The sequence below is a fragment of the Gopherus flavomarginatus genome, chromosome 2, assembly GCF_025201925.1.
Source record: "Gopherus flavomarginatus isolate rGopFla2 chromosome 2, rGopFla2.mat.asm, whole genome shotgun sequence".
Taxonomy (NCBI): domain Eukaryota; kingdom Metazoa; phylum Chordata; order Testudines; family Testudinidae; genus Gopherus; species Gopherus flavomarginatus.
The window spans coordinates 41,193,338-41,215,371 of NC_066618.1; the positions used below are offsets into that span (position 1 = coordinate 41,193,338).

At 40.0% G+C, this 22,034-nt stretch overlaps 1 protein-coding gene across 4 annotated transcripts in view; it reads right to left on the minus strand.

Moving 5' to 3' along the window:
* Positions 1–22,034, minus strand: part of CACNB2 (calcium voltage-gated channel auxiliary subunit beta 2) — a 441,669-nt gene that overhangs the window by 257,397 nt on the left and 162,238 nt on the right. Inside the window, exon 1 of one of the 4 annotated variants that reach the window (XM_050939560.1) lies at positions 20,784–21,064. The exons of the other annotated variants lie outside the window; for them this stretch is intronic. Within the exon in view, the coding sequence (XP_050795517.1) occupies positions 20,784–20,864 (81 nt within the window). The 5' untranslated portion in view covers positions 20,865–21,064. Of the gene's footprint in view, positions 1–20,783; positions 21,065–22,034 lie in introns of those variants that run through there. 4 annotated transcript variants of the gene reach the window in all.

A 22,034-nucleotide genomic window follows, 5' to 3' on the forward strand; every position in this document is an offset into this window, starting at 1 on the left:
GCAGGAGTTGAATTCCATTAAACTCTCTACAATTGTCGATCAGCAGAGTATAACCATATATTTGGGGACTTTGGTTTATTTGTGAGCAATATGCTACAATAACTAGCTTTTAGAAATGTATTTCAGTATTAATTTAAAATCAGTTCAGCCCAACATTATAGCTGTGAAGGGAAATTCACCCTGGAGTGGAATGTTGGCAAATTATGGCCTCCATGCTTAAACCCCACTTAGGGGCTATGTGAGGAAGTCTACCTGCTGAGCAGCTGCACAGGTCTTGCCTGTGCACCCATCATGTGAAGGGTTTCTATGCCAGGATAAAGCAATATTAGAGATGGAGTATGAGAGGGGCTGCAGTAATTATGTGGCCTCAGTGTCCACAATATCCTGTGCAAATAGCACAGAAGCTGCAGTCACTATTCCACCTTGTTGGCTGAAATAGTAGCCACACAAGTGCTATGAGGCAGCACTGCACCCTGCCGCCACCACTACATCTAGGTGGAACCCTAATGCCTAAGTATTTGGAGACTGGAGTGAACTTCACCCATGATCGTCTATTTTTTTCACAGCGCCTTCACCAGTTAATTTATACTCTGTAGCTCTTATTCCCTTCTTATGCTAGTTTTATACTAATGTAACCCCACTGACTTTAAGACAGTTAATCGTCAAGTATACCAGTATGAGAAAAGAATCAAGTCCAGTAAAAATACCATCACAGAAATTATAATAGAAGTAGAAAATTCCCAAATGTCAGTTCAACAGGGAACAGTCAGAGAAAAAAAGACTTCTAAAACACAGCAATGGGGAATCATCATAAAGTCATCCCGTGCTACTGACATCATTGCAATACTCTTCACTGTACTGGGGCAGTCTGGGTAAAAATAATGAAAAGACAGAGAATACATAGTAGTAGTAAAAGGGTTAGGAGGAAATACTTATACATCTGAGCATAAAACTAGAGCATACACATACCAGCTAGATGGACACAGTATAGTACTTAGAGCTTGTCATGGTATAAATCCCCACTCTGAACCTTAGAGTCCAAAAGATGGGGTACCAGCATGAATTCCTCTAAGCTTAATTACCAGCTTAGATCCTGTAGTGCTGCCACCAACCAGGACTTGGAGTGCCTGGTACACTCTGGTCCCCCCAAAACCTTCCCTGGGGACCTTAAGACCCACACCCCCTGGATCTTAACACAAGGAAAGTAAACCCTTTCCCCCACTATTGCCTCTCCCAGGCTTTCCCTCCCTGGGTTACCCTGGAAGATCACCGTGATTCAACTCCTTGAATCTTAAAGCAAAGGGAAAGGCACCTTCCCCCCTCCTCTTTTCCCCTCCCCAAGAGGTAATACAGATTCAAGCTCCGTGAATCTAAAACAGAGGGAATTCCACCTTTCCCCCTCCCTTCTCTCTCCCTGTCTTCCACCAACTCCCTGGTGAGTACAGACTCAATTCCCTTGAGCCTCAACAAAGGGAAAAATCAATCAGGTCTTAAAAAAGAAAAAGCTTTTAATAAACGAAAGAAAAAAGTAAAAGTTGTCTCTGTAATTTAGATGGTAAATGTTACAGGGTCTTTTAGCTATGGACACTAGAGAGAAGCCTCCCCCCCAGCACAAATACAAATTAAAATCCTTCCAGCCAAATACACATTTGCAAATAAAGAAAACAATCAAAAAAGACTAAACCGTCTTTCTACTTGTACTCACCATTTGAACAGAAAATTAGAGAGCCTGTAGGTACGTCTGGTTACTCTCAGAACCCAGAGAGAACAACAGACAAAGAAAACACACAAACAAAGACTTCCCTCCACCAAGATTTGAAAGTATCTTGTCTTCTGATTGGTCCTCTGGTCAGGTAGTCCAGGTTCACTGCTTGTAACCCTTTACAGGTAAAAGAGACATTAACCCTTAACTATCTGTTTATGACAGAGCTGTTTACTGAAATTGAGGATATAACATGAATGTCTAGGTGTGATATTCTGAGCAGCCCAAAGTAGTATTATTTCATATGTATTTAGTACCTTATACTTTTCTATTCGGCACAATTTTCACTGCCTTATTCAAAAGCCAAGACCAACATTAAGCACATTTAGTTATGTTCACTTAATATAAACCAAATTCTTTCTCATCACTAAGGATTCCTTGGTGTCCTGAAGTAGTCTTATTTTGTTGCAAGTATCATCTTCTACTGTTCTCAAATATTGAGGACTCCTCATTGACTGTTGCTAAGGGCAGTTTCCTACTGAGACTCAGAATTATGTATGGCTGTCTATCATATCTGATGCTGATGTCACTACATCATATCTATTCTCATGGGGCTCCCACTGAAGACTCTGCATGACTCTTGGCCTTCTTTTGTGATCAGTTTTCCACATGTGTCTTCCTCAAAGTATTTACAAACTTTATTGATGATTACTCTCCTTTCAGATCTTAGCTTTGTCTTCGAAATTATCAATATATATGCTGCATCAGGGGAGACTCTGCTTAAGGGTATTTTAAAAGCCTTTTGTTGATCATCCCTCCTGTGCTTTCTGAGTTTCAGCTCACCATAGAACACTTTCATCAAGGGTCTATCACCACCCGTTCTGATAACATGACCTGTCCATCTAACTGAGCTTTGGTGATCATTGCCTCCACACTGGCTCTTTATGCTTTCTTGAGAATGTTAATGTTTGAGACTGTCTCACCAGTGGACCTTCAGAATAGAGCAGAGACAGCAGATGTGAAATTTTTCAAGTTGCTTAATGTATCTGTGATAAACTATGCAGGTTTCACACCTGTATAAAAGGGGTGCTATCATTGCTGCATTGTATATCATCAGTTTTGCTGACTGTTTGATGGTGTGCTGGTTGCATGTCCTATGGCAAAATCTTCTAGAAACTTTCATATTCTGTTTGATATTTCTTTATCCAGGAAACCATCTCTTGAGATGGTACTGTCAAAATATGTTAAGTGATTGACACTCTTCAGTTCTGTACTATCAATGGTGATGTTTGACTCAATTATGATGGTCGATGAAGCTGGTTAGAAAAAGACTTGAGTTTTTTCCAGACTGATAGTGTGTTGAAATGGTTTAGTTGCCTCTGAGAACCTGTCAACAATACACAGGTCACTTGCACTATGTATATGTACAGCATAATCATCCACACAAAGGGCGTCACACAAGTTCCTCAAGAACTTTTGTCTTTGGAGACTGAAGAGTTTTCCATCAGTTCTGTGCCTTATGTATATTCCATTTTGAAGGTTGTCCATTCAGAATGGCTGCGAAAGAAGAGACCATAAAGGGCAGTGCCAACACACTGTTTCAACCCTTTAGATACAGGAAATGGTTTAGAAAGGCCACTATCTGAGAGAGCTTGACAGATATGTCTTTATGGAACAGTCTTATGATATTAACAAATTTGATGGTGCAGCCAAACCAATCTAGAATTTTCTAGGCCATTACTGCTCCTGGGTGTCAAATGCTTTTCTCAGATCAAATGAAGATGGCACACAGTTCCATGTTTTGTTCAAATTATTTTTCCTGACTCTGTCTCATAATAAAAATGTCTGTGGTGCTCCAGCCTGATCTAAATCTACTTTGGGCTTCTGATAGAAACTTCTCCGATACTATTCTCACAAGTTGTGTGAGCAAAATACAAGCTAAGATTTTACCACCTACAAATAGCAGGGATACAACAGTAGTAGTTATAACAGTCAGATTTGTTGCTTTTATTTTTGCATAGTGTACTTATGATTGCATCTTCGAAATCCTGAGGAATTTCCTTGGCTTGGAAATATAACACATTCCCAAATGTCAGTTTGTAAGCTACCTAAAAAAGGAGCTTTAATAGTGGGATGGATGGGCCCAATATGATATGAATGAATGAATCCCAATGAATCCTACATTCCTCATTTGGCAATCTCAAGTGTAAGTAAGAAAAGAGATACTGTGGCTAGGTAGCCACATGCTTTGAGTTACCCAAATTATCTCAGATACAGTATACCCACATTATCTCCGATTCTTCCCTAGTGCTGGCATAGACCCTACTGACGGAGTTGTTACCACTGGAAGAAAACAGTGCCTATTGTACAAGTCCCACAAATGCAGACATTGTTAAAAAGTCCCATCTTTAAATGAAAAATCACAGCATATTCAGACTTTAAAAAGGAGGTGAACTGATTTATTTTTAATGACAAACATTCTGAGATAATGCCTCATCCTTTACACATCATCAATAAGAATGTGATATACCGCAGATGCTGATACTTGAAATGGATAGGACAGTTTGTTCAGATGAAAGCTGGAAAGTCACTTACAGACCCTGCTTTATCCTTTTATCATTTTGCAAAAAGCCAAAGGAAACAGCCCTACCTTATGGCTCCTGCAACTCTGTTGGCTCCTGAGCTGGGAACAGTTTGAATTTTCTGGCAGGCTGATACTTTTCTACTTATTCTTCATTTCAAAGCTAACAAAATGACTTCATTAAGTTTATGGGCTTTAGAAAGTGACCTTGGAGAGGCCCAATTGCCATCACTGGAATAGCTGGCAAAGTGCTTGCTGAAGTTCTGTTTACAGTGTAAACACAGTCACTTTTTTAATACACGCAGTGTACTGAGACAATACATTTTATACTTAGAAGCACATTGATGAATCTTTGTAATTATATAGATAACTTGTAGTGTCAGTTTAGTACAACTCCTAATAGAAATTATATGTTTTACTTGCTTTACATGGCAGATAAATTTTATCACCTTTTACAAAAGTTGCTGAATCCCAAATTTGTCTGCCTGCCAAACAAAGATGAAGTTTACTTTTTCTCCCTCCCCGCAACATAAGAACAATGTGCTCTTAAACAGAGCATTTTTAAAGGGAACGGAATTCATGCTTTAGTTGTGTTCCCTATCATTAGCTGTTATTCTCAATCAATTGTTAATAAATCAAAACATTACCATGAAAACCTGATATATCCCAAAGAACAGATATGGATCATCAAATGAATGTGGGTTCATTCAGAATAGAAATTGTGATAAAATAGATAGTGAACACAGTGTAATCTGTTTTAAATGATCAGCCAAGAAATCACCAAAGACTGGTCATCTACTTGATAGAACCAGATACTTGTATACGACCAAACTATACAGAAGGTAAGTCAAAGTGCTGGCTGGAACGGTTAATTAAAGCTCAATATTCAACCACAGCACTGATTCTGCTTTGTGTAGGCGGGTCCCGCATACCATGTTAGATCACCCTTAGCATTGGTCTAATTTCTGGCAAGCCAGACTAGCTACAAGAGGCCAAAAAGAAGCCAATATTGCGATTGTGCAGGGGCATCGCCATGACAATGTCCCCTTTTTCCCTGCTGCATTGGACCATCTTTAGGACCATGATGGTGATCCAGTGCCAAGAGGCCACAATTTACCAGAGAATCTGGCTCATCAATTGACTTTAATTGAAGATTAGACAAGTGGTTAGCTATGCACAAGCTCAGATAAACACAGCTCAGATCTCCAAGTTCCCTGGAAGCTTTTGGATCTGGATTTCTAAGGCTTTTTCCTTGTTTACCCTAGAGGTAACTGCACATTAGGGGCGGGAGTTGAACTTCACAGATCACTACTATCCTAAAATCAAAATCCTTTTCCTACTAAGGACTCCTTTAGCCTAAGGGAGAGTTAGTAAAGATGGGGCATTCATTAGCCTCAGCCTAGGATGGGAAACTGAATTAGCAGCTCTGATAAATGCAATGATGCAAAGTAAAGAATTAATTTATGAAAAATAACGGATTTCTCTGCATATTACTGCAATAAGGAACAAAGTGTAATTCTTTTCCTAGAAGTTATAAAACACAGATTAAATTAGCTGCAATATACTAGTTGTAACGAAATCCTCAGTTCTTGTTTTAAGATAGACTGATAACTTAAAAATCATATTTGTCTGAAAAGCCTTTAACTACAATTGTTACAAATAACACTTAATAGTACTAAAACTGTGAGCTTAAACAAAAAGTATCTTCTTCTCATTTTTTCAACTTGATTACTCTGTGCATTAGGCAGCAATGTGTGTATTTCCGCTGTTTTCTCGGCAGTCAGTCATCTTCCCCCTGTTGTGTATATATGGGTCTCAGCAACAGGGGAGAGGAAAATAGGAAAACATGATTGTAAAACCACAGAAATTCGTTGAGAAGCTCGAGGGAAGTTGTATCTGAAGCTGTTTTCAATTCATTCTTTTCAACCAATTAGATTTCAAATTAGCTGTGTATCTTCCTTCACAATAAAGCTCCAAATGCTGAAGTAGAGAGCCCAACAATAAAAAAAATGAACTAAAACTTAAGAATTGTGGACTGCCTTAAAATACTTAAAATGCCTTAAAACTGGAGATTTTCCTTGCTCAATGGTTTAAGGGGAGGGGCAGCTATTACAATAATATCTACCAGAAAAACTACTTAGAGAAAAAAATCTACCAACCAACCTCAATATCCTTAGAATTTTACTGGAGTCTGTGAATCTATTGCTCTCAAGTATCAGTCTACCATCTGGCAGATAGATAGAAACTTTAATGTTTACTTACTCTAAGATTTGGATTTACCCTGAAGAGTGACCAAGGATTTGCTGAAGTGAAACAACAGCTTCTTGAGAGGAAAGTGAAATTCACAATAGACTCATAGGTCAGAAGGGACCAATATGATCATCTAGTCTGACCTCCTGCACAAGGCAGGCCACAGAACCCCACCCATCCACTTTTAAAACAACCCCTAACCCAGGACCGAGTTATTGAAATCCTCAAAATTGGTTTGAAGACCTCAAGCTGCAGAGAATCCACCAGCAAGCGACCCGTGCCCCACGCTGCAGGGGAAGGCGAAAAACCTCCAGGGCCCCTGCCAATCCGCCCTGGAGGAAAATTCCTTCCCGACCCCAAATATGGCGATCAGCTAAACCCTGAGCATGTGGGCAAGACTCACCAGCCAGCACCCAAGAAGGAATTCTCTGCAGTAACTCAGTTCCCATCCCATCCAACATCTCCCCGCAGACCATTGAGCAGACCTATCTGATGATAATCCAAGATCAATTGCCCATATTAACGATCCTATCATAACATCCCCTCCATATACTTATCAAGCTTTGTCTTAAAGCCAGAAAAGTCTTTTGCCCCCACTACTTCCCTCGGAAGGCTGTTCCAGAACTTCACTCCCCTAATGGTTAGAAACCTTTGTCTAATTTCAAGTCTAAACTTCCTAATATCCAGTTTATACCCATTCGTCCTCGTGTCTACATTAGTACTAAACTTAAATAATTCCTCTCCCTCCCTAACGTTAACCCCCCTGATATATTTATATAGAGCAAGCATATCCCCCCGCAGCCTTCTTTTGGCCAGGCTAAACAAGCCAAGCTCTTTGAGTCTCCTTTCATAAGGCAGGTTTTCCATTCCTCGGATCATCCTAGCAGCCCGTCTCTGAATCTGTTCCAGTTTGAATTCATCCTTCTTGAACATGGGACACCAGAACTGCACACAGGATTCCAGATGGGGTCTCACCAGTGCCTTATATAACGGTACTAACACCTCCTTATCCTTGCTGGAAATACCTCGCCTGATGCATCCTAAAATTGCATTTGCTTTTTTAACAGCCGTATCACATTGGCGGCTCATAGTCATCCTGCTATCAACCAATACCCCAAGGTCCTTCTCCTTGATTTGTTACAGTTGCCAGATTTTTACTTACTGAAGCCCTGAGGAAGTACAAGAATTCATAAGGCAGAGAAAATGGAAAGTCTCAATAGTGGAGACTCCTGAATAATCTACACATAGGGCACATTGATATGATTTGAATCAAATTTTGCATTTATGACTGTAAGGTTCTTGGGAGGCTACGGGCCTACCCAGGGTGCTCTGCAAGAACGAGGCCCACACACACTGTGAGTTATTGGCTTTAACGAAGGTAAAGTGACACACCCGCAACGGGGACTCCTGGCGTTGCTGTCACGGAGGTGGGGAACCCAGCGCACCGAAGCTCGGCCTGGTATGGAGTCCAAAGGCGGGACCAGGATCATACAGCTATATATACAAAACACAAACACAGCTCACGCATAAGCAAATAGGGGCTTTCCACGGGCTGTGTCCGCCCCTTGGCCAAAGGCCAGGGACTTTCCACAAGCGGTGACCGCTCTTTGGCTGAGGGCCATACAAACTGGTCCTAACCAGTTCAAAGCAGGTTATAACTGGCGTACCGTGTCCTACAATGACCGGCCGCCGAGAAAGCGGAAATACCCTAGCTAGGCCGTTACACAGTCTTCCGCGGTTCCCTACAATGACTTATTCAAACTTGATGGGGTGGGTGGGTGTGTGTGTGTATGTGTGTGTTTTTTTAAGGATACGTCTATTCTCCATCTTTTTCAGGAGTAACTATTTTGAATCTGTTCTTATTTACAGCACCTAAACCTTTCTGGTTTTCACTCATGAAGAATTAGAAAAAAATCTTCTAATAGGTAAATTTGACGTGCCTCTGAAATGCTGTATGACTGAAGATGACCATTTATTTCATTGTTGCTACCGCTGTTGCACAACTGCACTAAATTTAATACAAAGTGTATCATGTAAGGTGTCAATGGAAAAGTTAAAATCTGTCAACTATGATTATCCTGGTTAAATCCATGTATCATCACTATATCTGAAGTTATGAATAATGGCTCTGTATTTGTACCTCAAATATGTTTGTACTTGGGGGGACACCCACAAGGTAGTTTACATCCAGTCTCACCAGCCCAGTGCTGATGGACTATTCAAGCTTTATGGGCCATTAAGAAGAATCAGCTCTCCAGTTAGCTTTTCCTGAAGAAACCTCAGATAGTAAGGAGCCAATGGCAACCCTTGTAATTCAGCAAAACATGTAAGGGCATGTGGACATGTGACCACAGACTCCATCTTTGTCAGTAACTTTCTATATATAGGGGTTGTGGGCTTTGGGTGCAAATGTAAATTTCCATGAACTTGGCACAGTATGTAAAAGACACTTGAGGCATCTCCATTTTGCCTCATCACTGCTCTAGTTCCCTATACTGTGGATTTACAACTAAAAGGAATATTTTAAACAATGGATTGAGGACCCTCCAATCTTCTGGAAGTTACCAGAGAGACTTTTTAAAAACAAGCAGACTGTTCCTTCACTGCTACAAACCTGATCTAAGGACTTTGCAATCATTTGTATGTGTATGATCTTTTAACCTTTTATAACTCTATTCTTTTCTTAATACATTCTTAGATAGTTTACTATGGCCAACAGCGTGATATCTGGGTAAAACATGAGATACATATTGACCTGGGGGTTAGCGTCTGATCCTTTGGGATTAGTAGAACCTCATATATGGTGATTTGGGTTTTCAGTAACCTCTCACTATATTAGACCAGTTTGTCTGGATGGGAACCAAGGGCTGGAATGCCAAAACGGGATTCTGTTTAGCTTCGTTAACCACTGTGATGTTACAAAAGCTCCTTTGCTTTTGCTGAATCTAACTGGTTTGCTGAATCTAATTATAGAATAAACCATCAGGTTTTGGGGAGTATCTACTCTGAGTGTGGTATTCTCAGTGTAGTCCATCTTAGGCACCTGGTCACAACATCATAGTCTATATATTTTTCTGACATCAACTCTCCTTCCCATAGTGCTTTCTAATTTTTTATTTTTGTGAGATTGCTTCCCATAGAAGCAGAGCCGGCGCTTCCATTTAGGCTACCTAGGCGGTCGCCTAGGGTGCCGGGATTTGGGAGGGCGGCATTTTGCCAACCTCGGCGGCAGTTCAGCGGCGGGGGGTCCTTCCGCACTCTGGGTCATCGGTGGCAATTCTGCGGCAAGGCCTTCACTCGCTCCGGGACCTGCCGCCGAAGTGCCCTGAAGACCAGGAGCGCGGAAGGACCCCCGCCCAGGGCACCAAAAACCGTGGCGTCGCTCCTGCATAGAAGGCAGTTAGTAATTATATGTCATAAAGAAGAGATAGATCTGCCTTGCTAACGTATACCCCACATGGTTAATATATAGTGGTAAGTAGTGATTTGCTGTTCCATATAAGATTTTTTTTTCCATATGCAGATTTACATGTGGTGAAACAGATATACTATATTTGAATTTATTGTTAAAGGATTATTTCTTAAAGACTTCAGTAAGAACCAACTGTAACCAAGTGTTAGTGCAATATCTTAATACATGCATACATTATATATGTTCTCATTCTACCATAGAATGTGGGCTTCATTTTTGAGTAATGAACTTTTAAAGGGCAGTGGAAAAAATGTTTCTTGGTATTTCTGATAATCATGTGGGAAAGTATATGTAACCGGCTTATTTTATTATAGCAAATATTATCATTCTATGGTTTAGTTGATTAAGTTTTCTGAACATGAAATTGTATATCACATAACATTAAGCTACTGTTTGTATACTTAAGGAAATTCTAAAAAAAAAAAAATTAAAGACAAAATGGAATCACACTGGAAACTTTGGCTTTCCAACTCGCTGCTTGAAAAACTAACACCAACTACTGGAGGAGGTACTTTGCACAGGTTTCACTGTAAAAAAATGGTTACCAAGCCTGCTGCAACTGTTGTTCTTTGAGATGTGTTGCACATGTCCATTTTCTGTAGGTTTTTGTGCCCTTCATTGTACAACTGTTGGAGAGTTTCTATCCTTATCAGTATCCTTCAGGGTAGCTCAAGTACACTCTGCTCTCTTGCACACACTGTACAGGCATACGGGGCCGAGCTGTCCCTGACTCGCCTCAGTTGCTTCCTATCAGAATGACTGATAGAGAGGGGAAGGAGGATGGGTCATGGAATGCACAACACATCTCAGGCTATGTCTACACTACAGGATAAATTCGAATTAGCTTAAACGATTTTATAAAACAGATATTATAAAGTCGATTGTGCACGTCCACACTAGGCACATTAATTCGGTGGTATGCGTCCATGGTCCGAGGCTAGTGTCGATTTCTGGAGCGGTGCACTGTGGGTAGCTACTGTAAAATAATGAGGCCAATAATGTCGATTTGCGTCCACACTAACCCTAATCCAATATAGTAATATCGATTTTAGCATTACTCCTCTCGTTTTGTAGGAGTACAGAAATCGATTTAAAGAGCCCTTTAAATCGATATAAAGAGCAGTGTAGTGTGGACGGGTGCAGCGTTAAATCGATTTAATGCTGTTAAAATCGGTTTAACAGCGTAGTGTAGACCAGGCCTCAGAGAGCAACAGTTATGGAAATGTTAGTAACTGTTTTTTCTTCGAGTGATTGCACATATCTACTCCGCTGCAGGTAACTTACAAGTAGTCCTCTTGTCTAAATTTAGCATCATCTCTAGATTGTTGAGAGATTGCATAGTGGGGGCAAATATGTGACATAATGACCAAGTTGCCACTTTGCAAATGTCTAATATGGACACATGAGCCAGAAACACTGCAGAGGCTGCATGGGATCTCCCAGTATTCTATCTCAGTGTTTCTCAACCTTTTTGAGACCAAGGACTGGCTTCACGCCTTCCTAAACTGTGTCCTGGAGCTCTCACAGACTTGTCATTGAGAAACATTGCTCTGTCTCACGGGTTCATGTCAATCAACAGGTAACACAAACACACACAAAAAACAGATACTAAATCTCTGCATGAAAACTGGCCTGCCCTTCATTCTGCCCTTACACAATAAACAATTGAGATGAAAACCTGAAAGATTTATTCCACTCCAGATAAAATGCTAACACTCTGCTAATGTCTACAGTGTGCAGTGAGAGACTTTGGGAAGAAGATCCTTAAGAAAACTGCTTGGTTGATATGAAAAACAGAGACCACTCTCTTAAGCAAACTTGGATGGGGACAAAGGCAGACTTTATCTGCATACAAAAACATATGAAGATCTGATACTAATGCCCTTAACTCCCCTACTTTCCTGGCCAATGAAATGGATACTGAAAAGGTTGTCTTTACTGAAAGATGCAACAGAGAGCCTGTTGCTAGAGGCTCGAAGGGGGGATCAGTCAGCTTTGTTAAGATTAGGTTCCGGCTCCATGGTGGAACAGGGCTGCGTTCATGTGGAAACAGTCTCTCCAAACCCTTTAAAAATATTATGGCCATCACGTTGGGAAAAAGGGAGCAGTTATCCATAGGAGGGTGAAATGCCAATATAGCTACTGAGTGTACCCTAAATCTCCAATCCTTGATGTTTCAGATACAAAAAATATTCTTGCTTCTACTCAGCATGTGCTAGACTAGGGGAGACTCTGTTCAACCTCAACCAGATGGAAAAACCTCTTCCACTTAGCAAGGTAAGTTGACCTCATTAATGGTTTTCTACTATTCAGCATTAACTCCTGCACCTCTCTGGAGCAGGACTTCTCTGCCAATGAATTCTCCAGCGATCTGGTTAAGGGCCTGCAGGTTGCGATGGAGGAGGCAGCTGCAATTCTGTGAAACTAGGTCTGTGTGAAGCAGGAGTAATAGTGGGGGACTGATTGAAAGGTCCAACGGCTGTGAAAACCAATGTTGATGGGATCACAACAGAACAATCAGTATAAGATGGTCCTTGTCCTGCCTGACCTTGCACAGAACTCTAGGCAGAAGAGGGATTGGGGGGGAAAAGCTAACAATAGACTTTATGATCACAGCAACAGAAAAGCATCCATCAATAAACCAGGACTGTGTCTTGCTCTGGAGCAGAACTGGTGATATTTTGTGTTGTATTTTGTGACAAACAGATACATTTGTGGAGTTCCCCAGGTGCTGGAAAAGCACCTTGCTATCTCTGAGCAAAGGGACAAACAACCTGCTCAGGCAATCTGCCAACATATTTTGCACCTCCAGGAAGTGGGCAACTTTCAGAAGTATATATTTGCTGATGCAAAAGTCCCAGAGCAGGACTGCTTCCTGACAGAGTAGTGAGGAATGGGCTCCTCTGTGATTGGTGTCAATCAGCACCAAAACACCTCTCCCCTTGATGTGAGGAAAGATTGCCAAGCAAGCTAAAAAGAGAGCCTGCAATACCTCGATGTTTATGAGCAGTTTGATGTCCTGGGAAGACCAAAGACCCTGCATCATCAGGGATCCCAGGAAGCCCCAACTGTCATAAACAGATAGCTAAGGGTTAATGTTCTTTTACCTGGAAAGGAGTAACCTGAAACACCTGACCAGAGGATCAATCAGGAAACAAGACTTTTTCAAATCTAGGTGGAGGGAAGTTTGTGTGTGAGTCCTTTGTTCTTTGTCTTCTGCTTGTACTCCCTCTCGGCTATGAGAAGGATTTTTCTGTCTCCTGGCTTTCTAATCTTCTGTTTCCAAGTTGTAAGTACAAAGATAGGAAGACCATAGGTTTCTATTGTTTTCTTTTGTATTTACATGGGTATAGTTGCTGGAATGTGTTAAATTGCATTCTTTTTGGATAAGGCTGTTTATTCACATTTCTTTTAAGCAAATGACCCTGTATTTGTCACCTTAATACAGAGAGACCATTTTTATGTATTTTTCTTTCTTCTTATAAAGCTTTCTTTTTAAGACCTGTTGGAGTTTTTCTTTGGTGGGGAACTCCAGGGAATTGAGTCTGTAGCTCACCAGGGAACTGGTGGGAGGAAGAAGTCAGGGGAAATCTCTGTGTGTTAGATTTACTAGCCTGACTTTGCATACCCTCTGGGTGAAGAGGGAAGTACTTCTGTTTCCAGGACTGGAAATAGAGAGGGTGGAATCCCTCTGTTTAGATTCATGGAGCTTACTTCTGTGTATCTCTCCAGGAACCCAGGGAGGGAACACCTGGAAGGGAGAAGGGAAGGGAAATGGTTTATTCCCCTTTGTTGTGAGACTCAAGGAATTTGGGTCTTGGAGTCCCCAGGGAAGGTTTTTGGGGGGACCAGAGTGCCCCAAAACACTCTAATTTTTTGGGTGGTGGCAGCTTTACCAGGTCCAAGCTGGTAACTAAGCTTGGAGGTTTTCATGCTAACCCCCGTACTTTGGACGCTAAGGTCCAAATCTGGGAATAGGTTATGACACCAACACCTCATGTCTGAGGCATCTGTGACTAAAGTAAGAGAATTGTTGAGGTTGGGAAAAAGGAACTACCTTGTAGACATTGATGGATGGAGCTGACCAATCTAGGGAGGGTAAGATGTGACTTGGCACTCATACTAACATGTCTATGTGGTGCCTTCCAGGAGAATACACCTCTGCCACTCAGTCCTGAAGGAGTTTGAGGTGCAGTCTGGTGAACTGGACCACATAAGTGCACACTGCCATGTGCCACAGCAGTTTTTCATCATGGTGAGGGGAAAAGCCTTTAAACCCAGAATGAGGCTTTGAATTATATGAAACCTCACTTATGGTAATAAGGCTCTGACTACTGTTGAGTCCAGGACTGTTCGAATAAATTCAATTTTCTGTATTGTGACTGAGTCTGAGTTGATCAGGAAGCCTAGCACACTGAAGGTGAATCAAATTATGCTTATGGCAGACACTACCTGTAACCTGGATCAACTTCATATCAGCCAGTTGTCCAAGTAAAAGAAAACATGGACCACCAGAGGAATGCTACAACCATCACCATATGTTTTGTAAAAAACAGGTGGGGCAGCCAAGAGACAAAAGGTGAGGACTGTGAACTGAAAATGATGGCCACTGATAGTGAATCTCAGAAATGTTCTGTGGTGCTAATGCATTGCCATGTGAAAGTAGGCATCCTTTAAGTTGAGAGCAGCATACCAGTCCCTGAGCTCTAGGGAAGGAATAATGGAAGCTAAAGTGACCATCCAGAATTTTGATTTTTTTTTTACGAATTTGCTTAATTGCCTTAGATTTAAAAATAGGCCTGACAACCCCTTTTGCTTTAAGGATCAGGAAGTATCTGGAGTAAAACCTCTCTTCCCTGAACAAAGGAGGGACCTCCTTTATAGCTCCTACAAGGAGAAGAGATTGCATCTCTTGCAGTAATACTGTCTCATAAGAGGGGTTCCTGAAGATGAACAGGGAAGGAGGATAGGGTGTGGGTAGAAATATAATGGAGTATATATCCCACCACCACGGTGCTTAGAACCCTCCAATCTGTTGTGATATGGGCCAAAGCATGACAGAATTGGGTCAGGTGGTTTGCAAAAATTGGAAAAGATGATGATGTCACTCTTGGAACTGGTAGATTGCTCTTGACTTGCCATCAAAATGAGCTTCTGGAAGATGTCACCTGCCTTGATGAACCAGCAGCTGTGATAGCAGACGGTGATGGTGGGCGTCACCGTAACCTCTGCTACTTGGCAGGATTTGGGGTCAAGGAGCAACCCGCAGAAAATACGGGCGGAGCTGCCGCAGATCATGGTTTTTTTTTTTCTTCCCACCACTTGGGGTGGCAAAAAACCTGGAGCCAGCCCTGCACAGTGGTATAATTCAAAGGAAAATAATCACAAGGTTCACAGAGAAAGACTGGAAGGTATAGATTAGAACATAAGCAGGTGAGTTTTGTGCCTTCTATATCAAGTTACTGTAAATCCTCTGAACCTTCCTATCCTCCTGTTCTAACCATGTTCCCCATTTGCTTTTCCTTGTATCTCTATATTTTCTCATTTTTTCTTCCACATCAAATTCAAACACCCTTATTTTTAAAGCTCTTCATAACTCTTGTTTTTGCCAAACATGTCTTCAACATCTCCTCTTGCACCCCTCCCTTCTCTCCTAATACTTTCCCCTCATATTCTCCCAGTTTCTTCAACCAATTTTAAACTTCAGGATTTTTCTTTCAAACTGCTCTATACATTAGTTCCCAATCAATGTATCCAAAATGTCTCCCTTGCCTCTTTCAAAATCTTCTAAACCGCCATCTTCTCAGTCAAATATTTTGGCTGCAATTACTGTATTCCAGTGTCTTGTATTTTTTTTAACTTTATATGCATTTAGATGTTAAGCACTTCAGGAAGCAAGTAGCAGACCCCATCCCTGTATAGCAGTGGTTCTCAAACTTTTGTACTGGTGACCCCTTTCACACAGCAAGCCTTTGAGTGCAAGCCCCCCCACCTTTTAAATCAAAACCACTTTTTTATATTTAACACTATTTTAAATGCTGGAGGCAAAGCAGTGTTTGGAGTGGAGGCTGACAGCTCGCGACTCCCCTTATGGGGTGGGGGTCGCGAACCCCTGAGGGGTTCTGACCCCTAGTTTGAGAACCCCTGCTGTATAGCTTGCTTCCCATATCACTGCACTATTATATATTCCTACATCTATAAACACACACACGCACACATTTTGAGTTTGTACTATATTAGATATGTGACAAAGAGTAATAATAAAAAGGAGTAAAGGAAATATGTACTTTGTTAGTCAAGAGGATTTGTCTTTGTAATTGGTAACTATTAAAAACTCAATTTAAATGTTACACAAAATTGAAAGATTCTGTTTCGACACTTTCAAGTGTCTCTGTTCAGGTACATCTCACTTCTGGAAATAATAGTGCCTCAGGTGTTGCATCCATCCTTTACCTATTCTCAGAAGAAGAAGAGTTATTCCAGCTGGAGGAAGACTGACTTTTTTCTTTTTTATGACTACACATGGAGACTGTTGTCCCCAAGTACTAGCAGTAGAACATCAAGTAGGCTCCGCAGCTTTCAGCCTGACACAGAGCCAAGATCTGTAGCCCTCTGAGGGCTTGTGTAGCTCACAAGGCCAGAGAAGTTTCAGATGGAGGAGAATTAAATATGGAACACTGGAAAATCATCTTATACCTAGAGACTATGTGAGTTTCCAAAAGTTGCATTTTTCTTGTGGAAAAATATAAGGTTTTTATTTTTTTTAAAAATGTCATGGAACAATAAAAAGGCTACATATTTTGTATTCACTGTAACGGGATATGTGACCTATTGTAAACTAATAAGATTTAGCATTAGTATTCAGAATTCAACAGCATCCTTAAACTTATAAAAAGTCTCTCTCTCACACACACACACACTCCACCCTCAAACCCTCTCAGGTAAGACATTATTTTTTGGAAACTTCAGCCACACACAGTAAATGTGCTATATCTTGTTCCATAATTGTAATCTAAGTGCCTTTAGAATCAACATAGAAAGGCAAATACAAAAATGTTAGAAGACTTTCAAGGTTCTCTTGCTGCAGCACCTCATCCCAACTCAGCTGACAGAATCACGCCCATTTCTCTGTAACGAGACTTTGACCCCAGAAGTGCCTCCCCCTCAACCTCTCACAAAATAGACAAGTTCCTTCACACTCAGATATAGAAGATGATGAGCAATAATGAGGATGTCAAACAGACTTCTCTAAATGTGCACTGGAAGTCCACTGGACTCAATTCAAGGGAATGACTCTTCAGGGCTAATTAAAAGCAAACACTCTGTAAATCAGTGACAGAGCATCTTTACGGAATCATTAATAAATTAGATGACAACCATGCTTTTACATTCACTTTATCAGGATCAGCCTTGATTTCCTCTGTCCCCAACAAGCTCCGCAAAACTCACACTGCAGTGCTAGCAAGATTTCTGCTGCAACATTCTCATAAACTCTAGGAGTTAGAGATGAATACATTATTATACAGGTTAAAACTCGGGTTTAACGTTTCAGATGGTTCACAGCACTAGTTCTAGCTATATTCAACACCACTAAAACAAGTTTGGACTTCAGAGGAGTGAAAAAGGAAAGATGGTATCAGAACAAGGCAGTTTTATGGTATCTCAAGGGCTACCAAGCTTGACAAAAATGCTGTTCAAACCATTAGGAAGCTGACAAATTCCCAACTTTCCAAGGTGCAAAGAATTCACTTCTAGCTCTTGAGATTTTTGAGATAATGGGCCTTAAAACAGTCACTTCTCCCTCAGACCAACAATGTTGCAGTGTTTGGCATTGGTTCCAAGACCAGGACTTGTGTAACTTTTGATCCCTAAAACACGTAGTAATCATTGGAGCAGACATCCAGTCATACAATTTCAAGCTTTAAAAGGGGAAATGTTAATTGTAGAAGTAGTAATCATTCGAATGAACATGATGATATACAAGCATAACAGGGTCTCTGCTTTGCAGGACTTGTAGTCTGGGAAAAAATCAAACAGTACAGGGCAAATGCAAATCTTAAGGAGTAACACAAGTTAAGACTTTGAGTCAACAAAGTATTTAAACATATGCTTAAATTTCAACATACCAATTGTCCCATGTGCTTAAAATTAAGCAGAGGAGAGAAGGGATAGCTCAGTGGTTTGAGCACTGGCCTGCTAAACCCATGGTTGTGAGCTCAAACCTTGAGGGGGGCATTTAGGGATTGGTTCCACTTTGAGCAGGGGGTTGAACTAGATGACCTCCCAAAGTCCTTTCCAACCCTGATGTTTTATATGATAACATGTTTTGCTGGAGTAGGGCCTAAATTCTGTACACTGTGCTCATGGTTCAATCCTTGGGCTACCAAAATTTACACTGACTTGAATGTAGGCTAAACTTCTGTTGGGACAAATACCAAACTCACTGCAAGCTGTAGGTGCTCAGCACCTGTCAGGATTTAGCCTAATAAGAACTTTGCCTGAGGGCCTGGTCTTGCTAGATGCCTCCACTTCCCACTGACAATAATGCAGGATTTAGACACACTGTGAGGTCTATACAAGATAAGAAATTTTCAGAGCTAAAAGGTTATTACTTGTCTGTATTGGCAATAGTGTGTTAGTAATTGCATAGTTATCCTCATAAAATATTGATTTTAAAATAATTTGATACTTAGTAGGACATCAAGATATACCTCTGCCTCTTTACCTATAAATGTAAAATTCATTTATTCAGCATTGATTAGGAAGGTGATGAGGAGCAGGGGAATGTGCATGCCACAAGGAAAAGAACTGAACATACAGTTGAGTTACATACACAAATTAAGTCTTTTTCAGATCTATGAATCTCTCTTTCCTTTGTGTCTCCCTTTCACACACACAAACTCTATTCTAAATGGTGTTTATGCAGGTATTATCTTAATGTATCAACCCAGCTAAAATTTGGGAATGTTTTTGAAGGAGTGAAAAAATGCAGAAACCAGAGATAATACTGAATGGAAGCCAAGCAGCTTAGATACTGCATATCTGTCCTTAGAGTTTACTCTTATTGTCAGCACACATGATGCCATTTTTGCCATTTTCAGGTTAGGTATTTGTGTAACAAGATGAACCTAAGAATTTTAACCAAAACAATTAAGGTTATAAAGGTCTATAAAACTTATTTGAAAGGGACAGTCCCCTCAAAAGGTAAAACATCTACATATCAGACAATTGTAATGAGTACTCAAGCTGTCATCCTCTTACGGTGATTGCTTACATCATTTAGTTTCCAGTTGTAGACAACTTCACAATTACAATGACTTTGGATTTTGTGAAATAATACACAATGAAAATAGATTGGTGATTCTTGCCTATTGGTTTTATTTCTAATCACTATTTTTCCTTTTGGTATGATAAATATTCTGAGAAAGGAAGATAATCTGCTACAGTTTCTCCCACTCCCAGATGCGTAATTTGGAGCTCTCCAACCTGATCAACAGCAGTAGGTATTATAAATACCTATAAAACTTAGACAATAAGACTTACAGATTTATTAAATAAAGAGAAACATATTTCAGCAGTTCTTATGCCGTATGTCTATACTATGGAACATAAACAAAAGTAGTATATCAGCCATGTTTAAATATAACCTTGTACGTTAAAATGTATTTTGTTCATTTCAAAATAATCTGAAACTTAAAGGAGCATTGATATCCATCATGTAGGTGCTATATAAAAGATACAGAGGTGTATCCTCTCAGGTGACCATGCTCCAGGCATCAGATGCAAGGCCGTGTACCCTTGGGTAATACAAACGAGTCAAGTGATTAGGGATTTTTTTAGATTTCAGCCTTACCAAGCCAACTGCAGAAAACCTAAAAACATCTGAATAGAGGTTGACTTGGCAAGGTTTGTGTGAAATCAAATAGTTTTATATACTGCTTATTCTGTACAGCTTGCTATACACTGACAGTATTATATAATCATATGTGATTAGGTTTACAAAAGGTCATTGTTACTCTAGAAATGTATTTCTTATGTTACATTTTTCAACACCTAATCCTGGTATTTGATAAATAAATTAAATGCAAGGGGTGAGGGAAAGAATATTTCTATTTTTTAATAAAAATTAAATAAGGAAAAATTTTCAGAAAGATGTTCCTGAACACAGAAGTTTTTACCCAACAAACTCAATCTCCACATATAGGTCTTCGCGACAACATATCACTTATTTATGTGTTTGGAACCAACTCCTATGATTTATTTAAAATGCATTTTAAATACAGAGCTTAAATATGTTATATAAAAACTAGAATTACAAAACCACACACAGAGTAAAAAATAGAAATTAAAACATGATTAATTAAAATGGTTACTCTAGAAAGATTATTTTTAATTCTTACTTGTAGGATGTGGCCCTTTACCCTATCAAGTCCATAGGAGTTTTGCAATTGATTTCAATATAAGCAGCACCAGCTCTGTACTGTGTATAATTAGGATAGATATTTTCTGCTGAAGAGCTCATAGCAACATTAAACGAAGAAAATAATCAGTAAAAATATTTAGAATTTGGGTCACGGTCATAATTCTTTAAAAATATCTGTATTTTTAACATTTTAATGTAATGTGTTAGTATCTTTCTTAAAAGAACCACTGAACAATTATTGTACCAATCCAATTTCTCAATGTTCCACACACACTCACACACATATACATATATATATATATATACATATATATATCTACATTTTTAGAGGTTTAGATAACTCTTTTGTACTTACCCAGGACACATTTTTTCCCTTGGGTGTTTTTAGCATGGCAACATGCAGTGCTGAGATGACCAACAACAGCCCCACCAGCATGGAAAGTAAGATGAAGGGATATTCCAAATGTCTTTGTTACCCAAATGTATAAAGTCCCTTAGCCTGGATGATACAAGCACACTGAGCATTAGGTAAAGTAACAATTAAAAAAGCCATTTTTCTTCTTAAGGTACTATCCAGTCAGACAGAGACAAATATCTCTGTAATATTTAGAGATATACAAATATATATATTCAGCTGCAGAGATGTGTGTACTTTTGTACATCCATCAAGTCCAAAAGTTGACTCTTCTCTCAGAAAGCTAAAAACCTAAATTCACAAATCTCTAATATCACAAATGCAGTCCTCCTTCTGCTGTGAAAATACAGTGCCTGATTACTCACCAAGCTTTAATAAAAGCTTTGAGGCTAGAGCTTACAAGAGAATTAAGACAAATACTGGAAGCAACTAGCATTTAGAGGATCTTGAAGTGATGGTTGGTAGCTGGTGGCATTATTTAAGAGCTACTGTGGTTGAATATTTCCAGGACTCCAGGACTCTTCAGAAGGATAATAGGAATTAGATCTCAGTTTCAATAAATAATGTATGCCAGCAGGTACAGTATACCTATTGCCACCTTCTGCGCATTCTCACTACATAGTGTCTGCTACTGCTGCTGCTTCAGAGACTCATGGTGCACCTGTTGTTGATGTGACTCCACACTGAAAGCCTGGTAGCCTAACAACGAATAACATTTGTTTAGAAGATGAGAGAGAATCCCCAGAAGGGAGAGCAAGAGCTGAAAATCAGTGTCTCTGCTTGTTTCTCTTTGTTTATCTGCCCTTCTGTCCCTTTACTTTTACCTCCTGTCAATCTAGATTACGAAGGCAGATTCAGGCTAAATTTTGCAACTATCAGTACTGATTAGTGTGAGTTGATTGAAATCGGATTATACAGGAAGACCTCTGCCTTCTCACTCAGTAAGCAGGCCAGTACCATTTGAAAACCATTTATGCTTCACCTCACAATACCACTGCATTAGGAACAGTCCATTTAAAGACAAACAGTGCAATATGAGTAACCCAGATTGCAGTTTCCTTTAAAAAGAGAAGCAATTTTTTCAGCAATCTCTGTTTCAATAGCTATATGAATATATAGCAGGATGTCTCAAATCACTTCCAAATGGACAAGTTAGCTAGAGATTTGGGGGATTCACAGGAAAGCACAGTA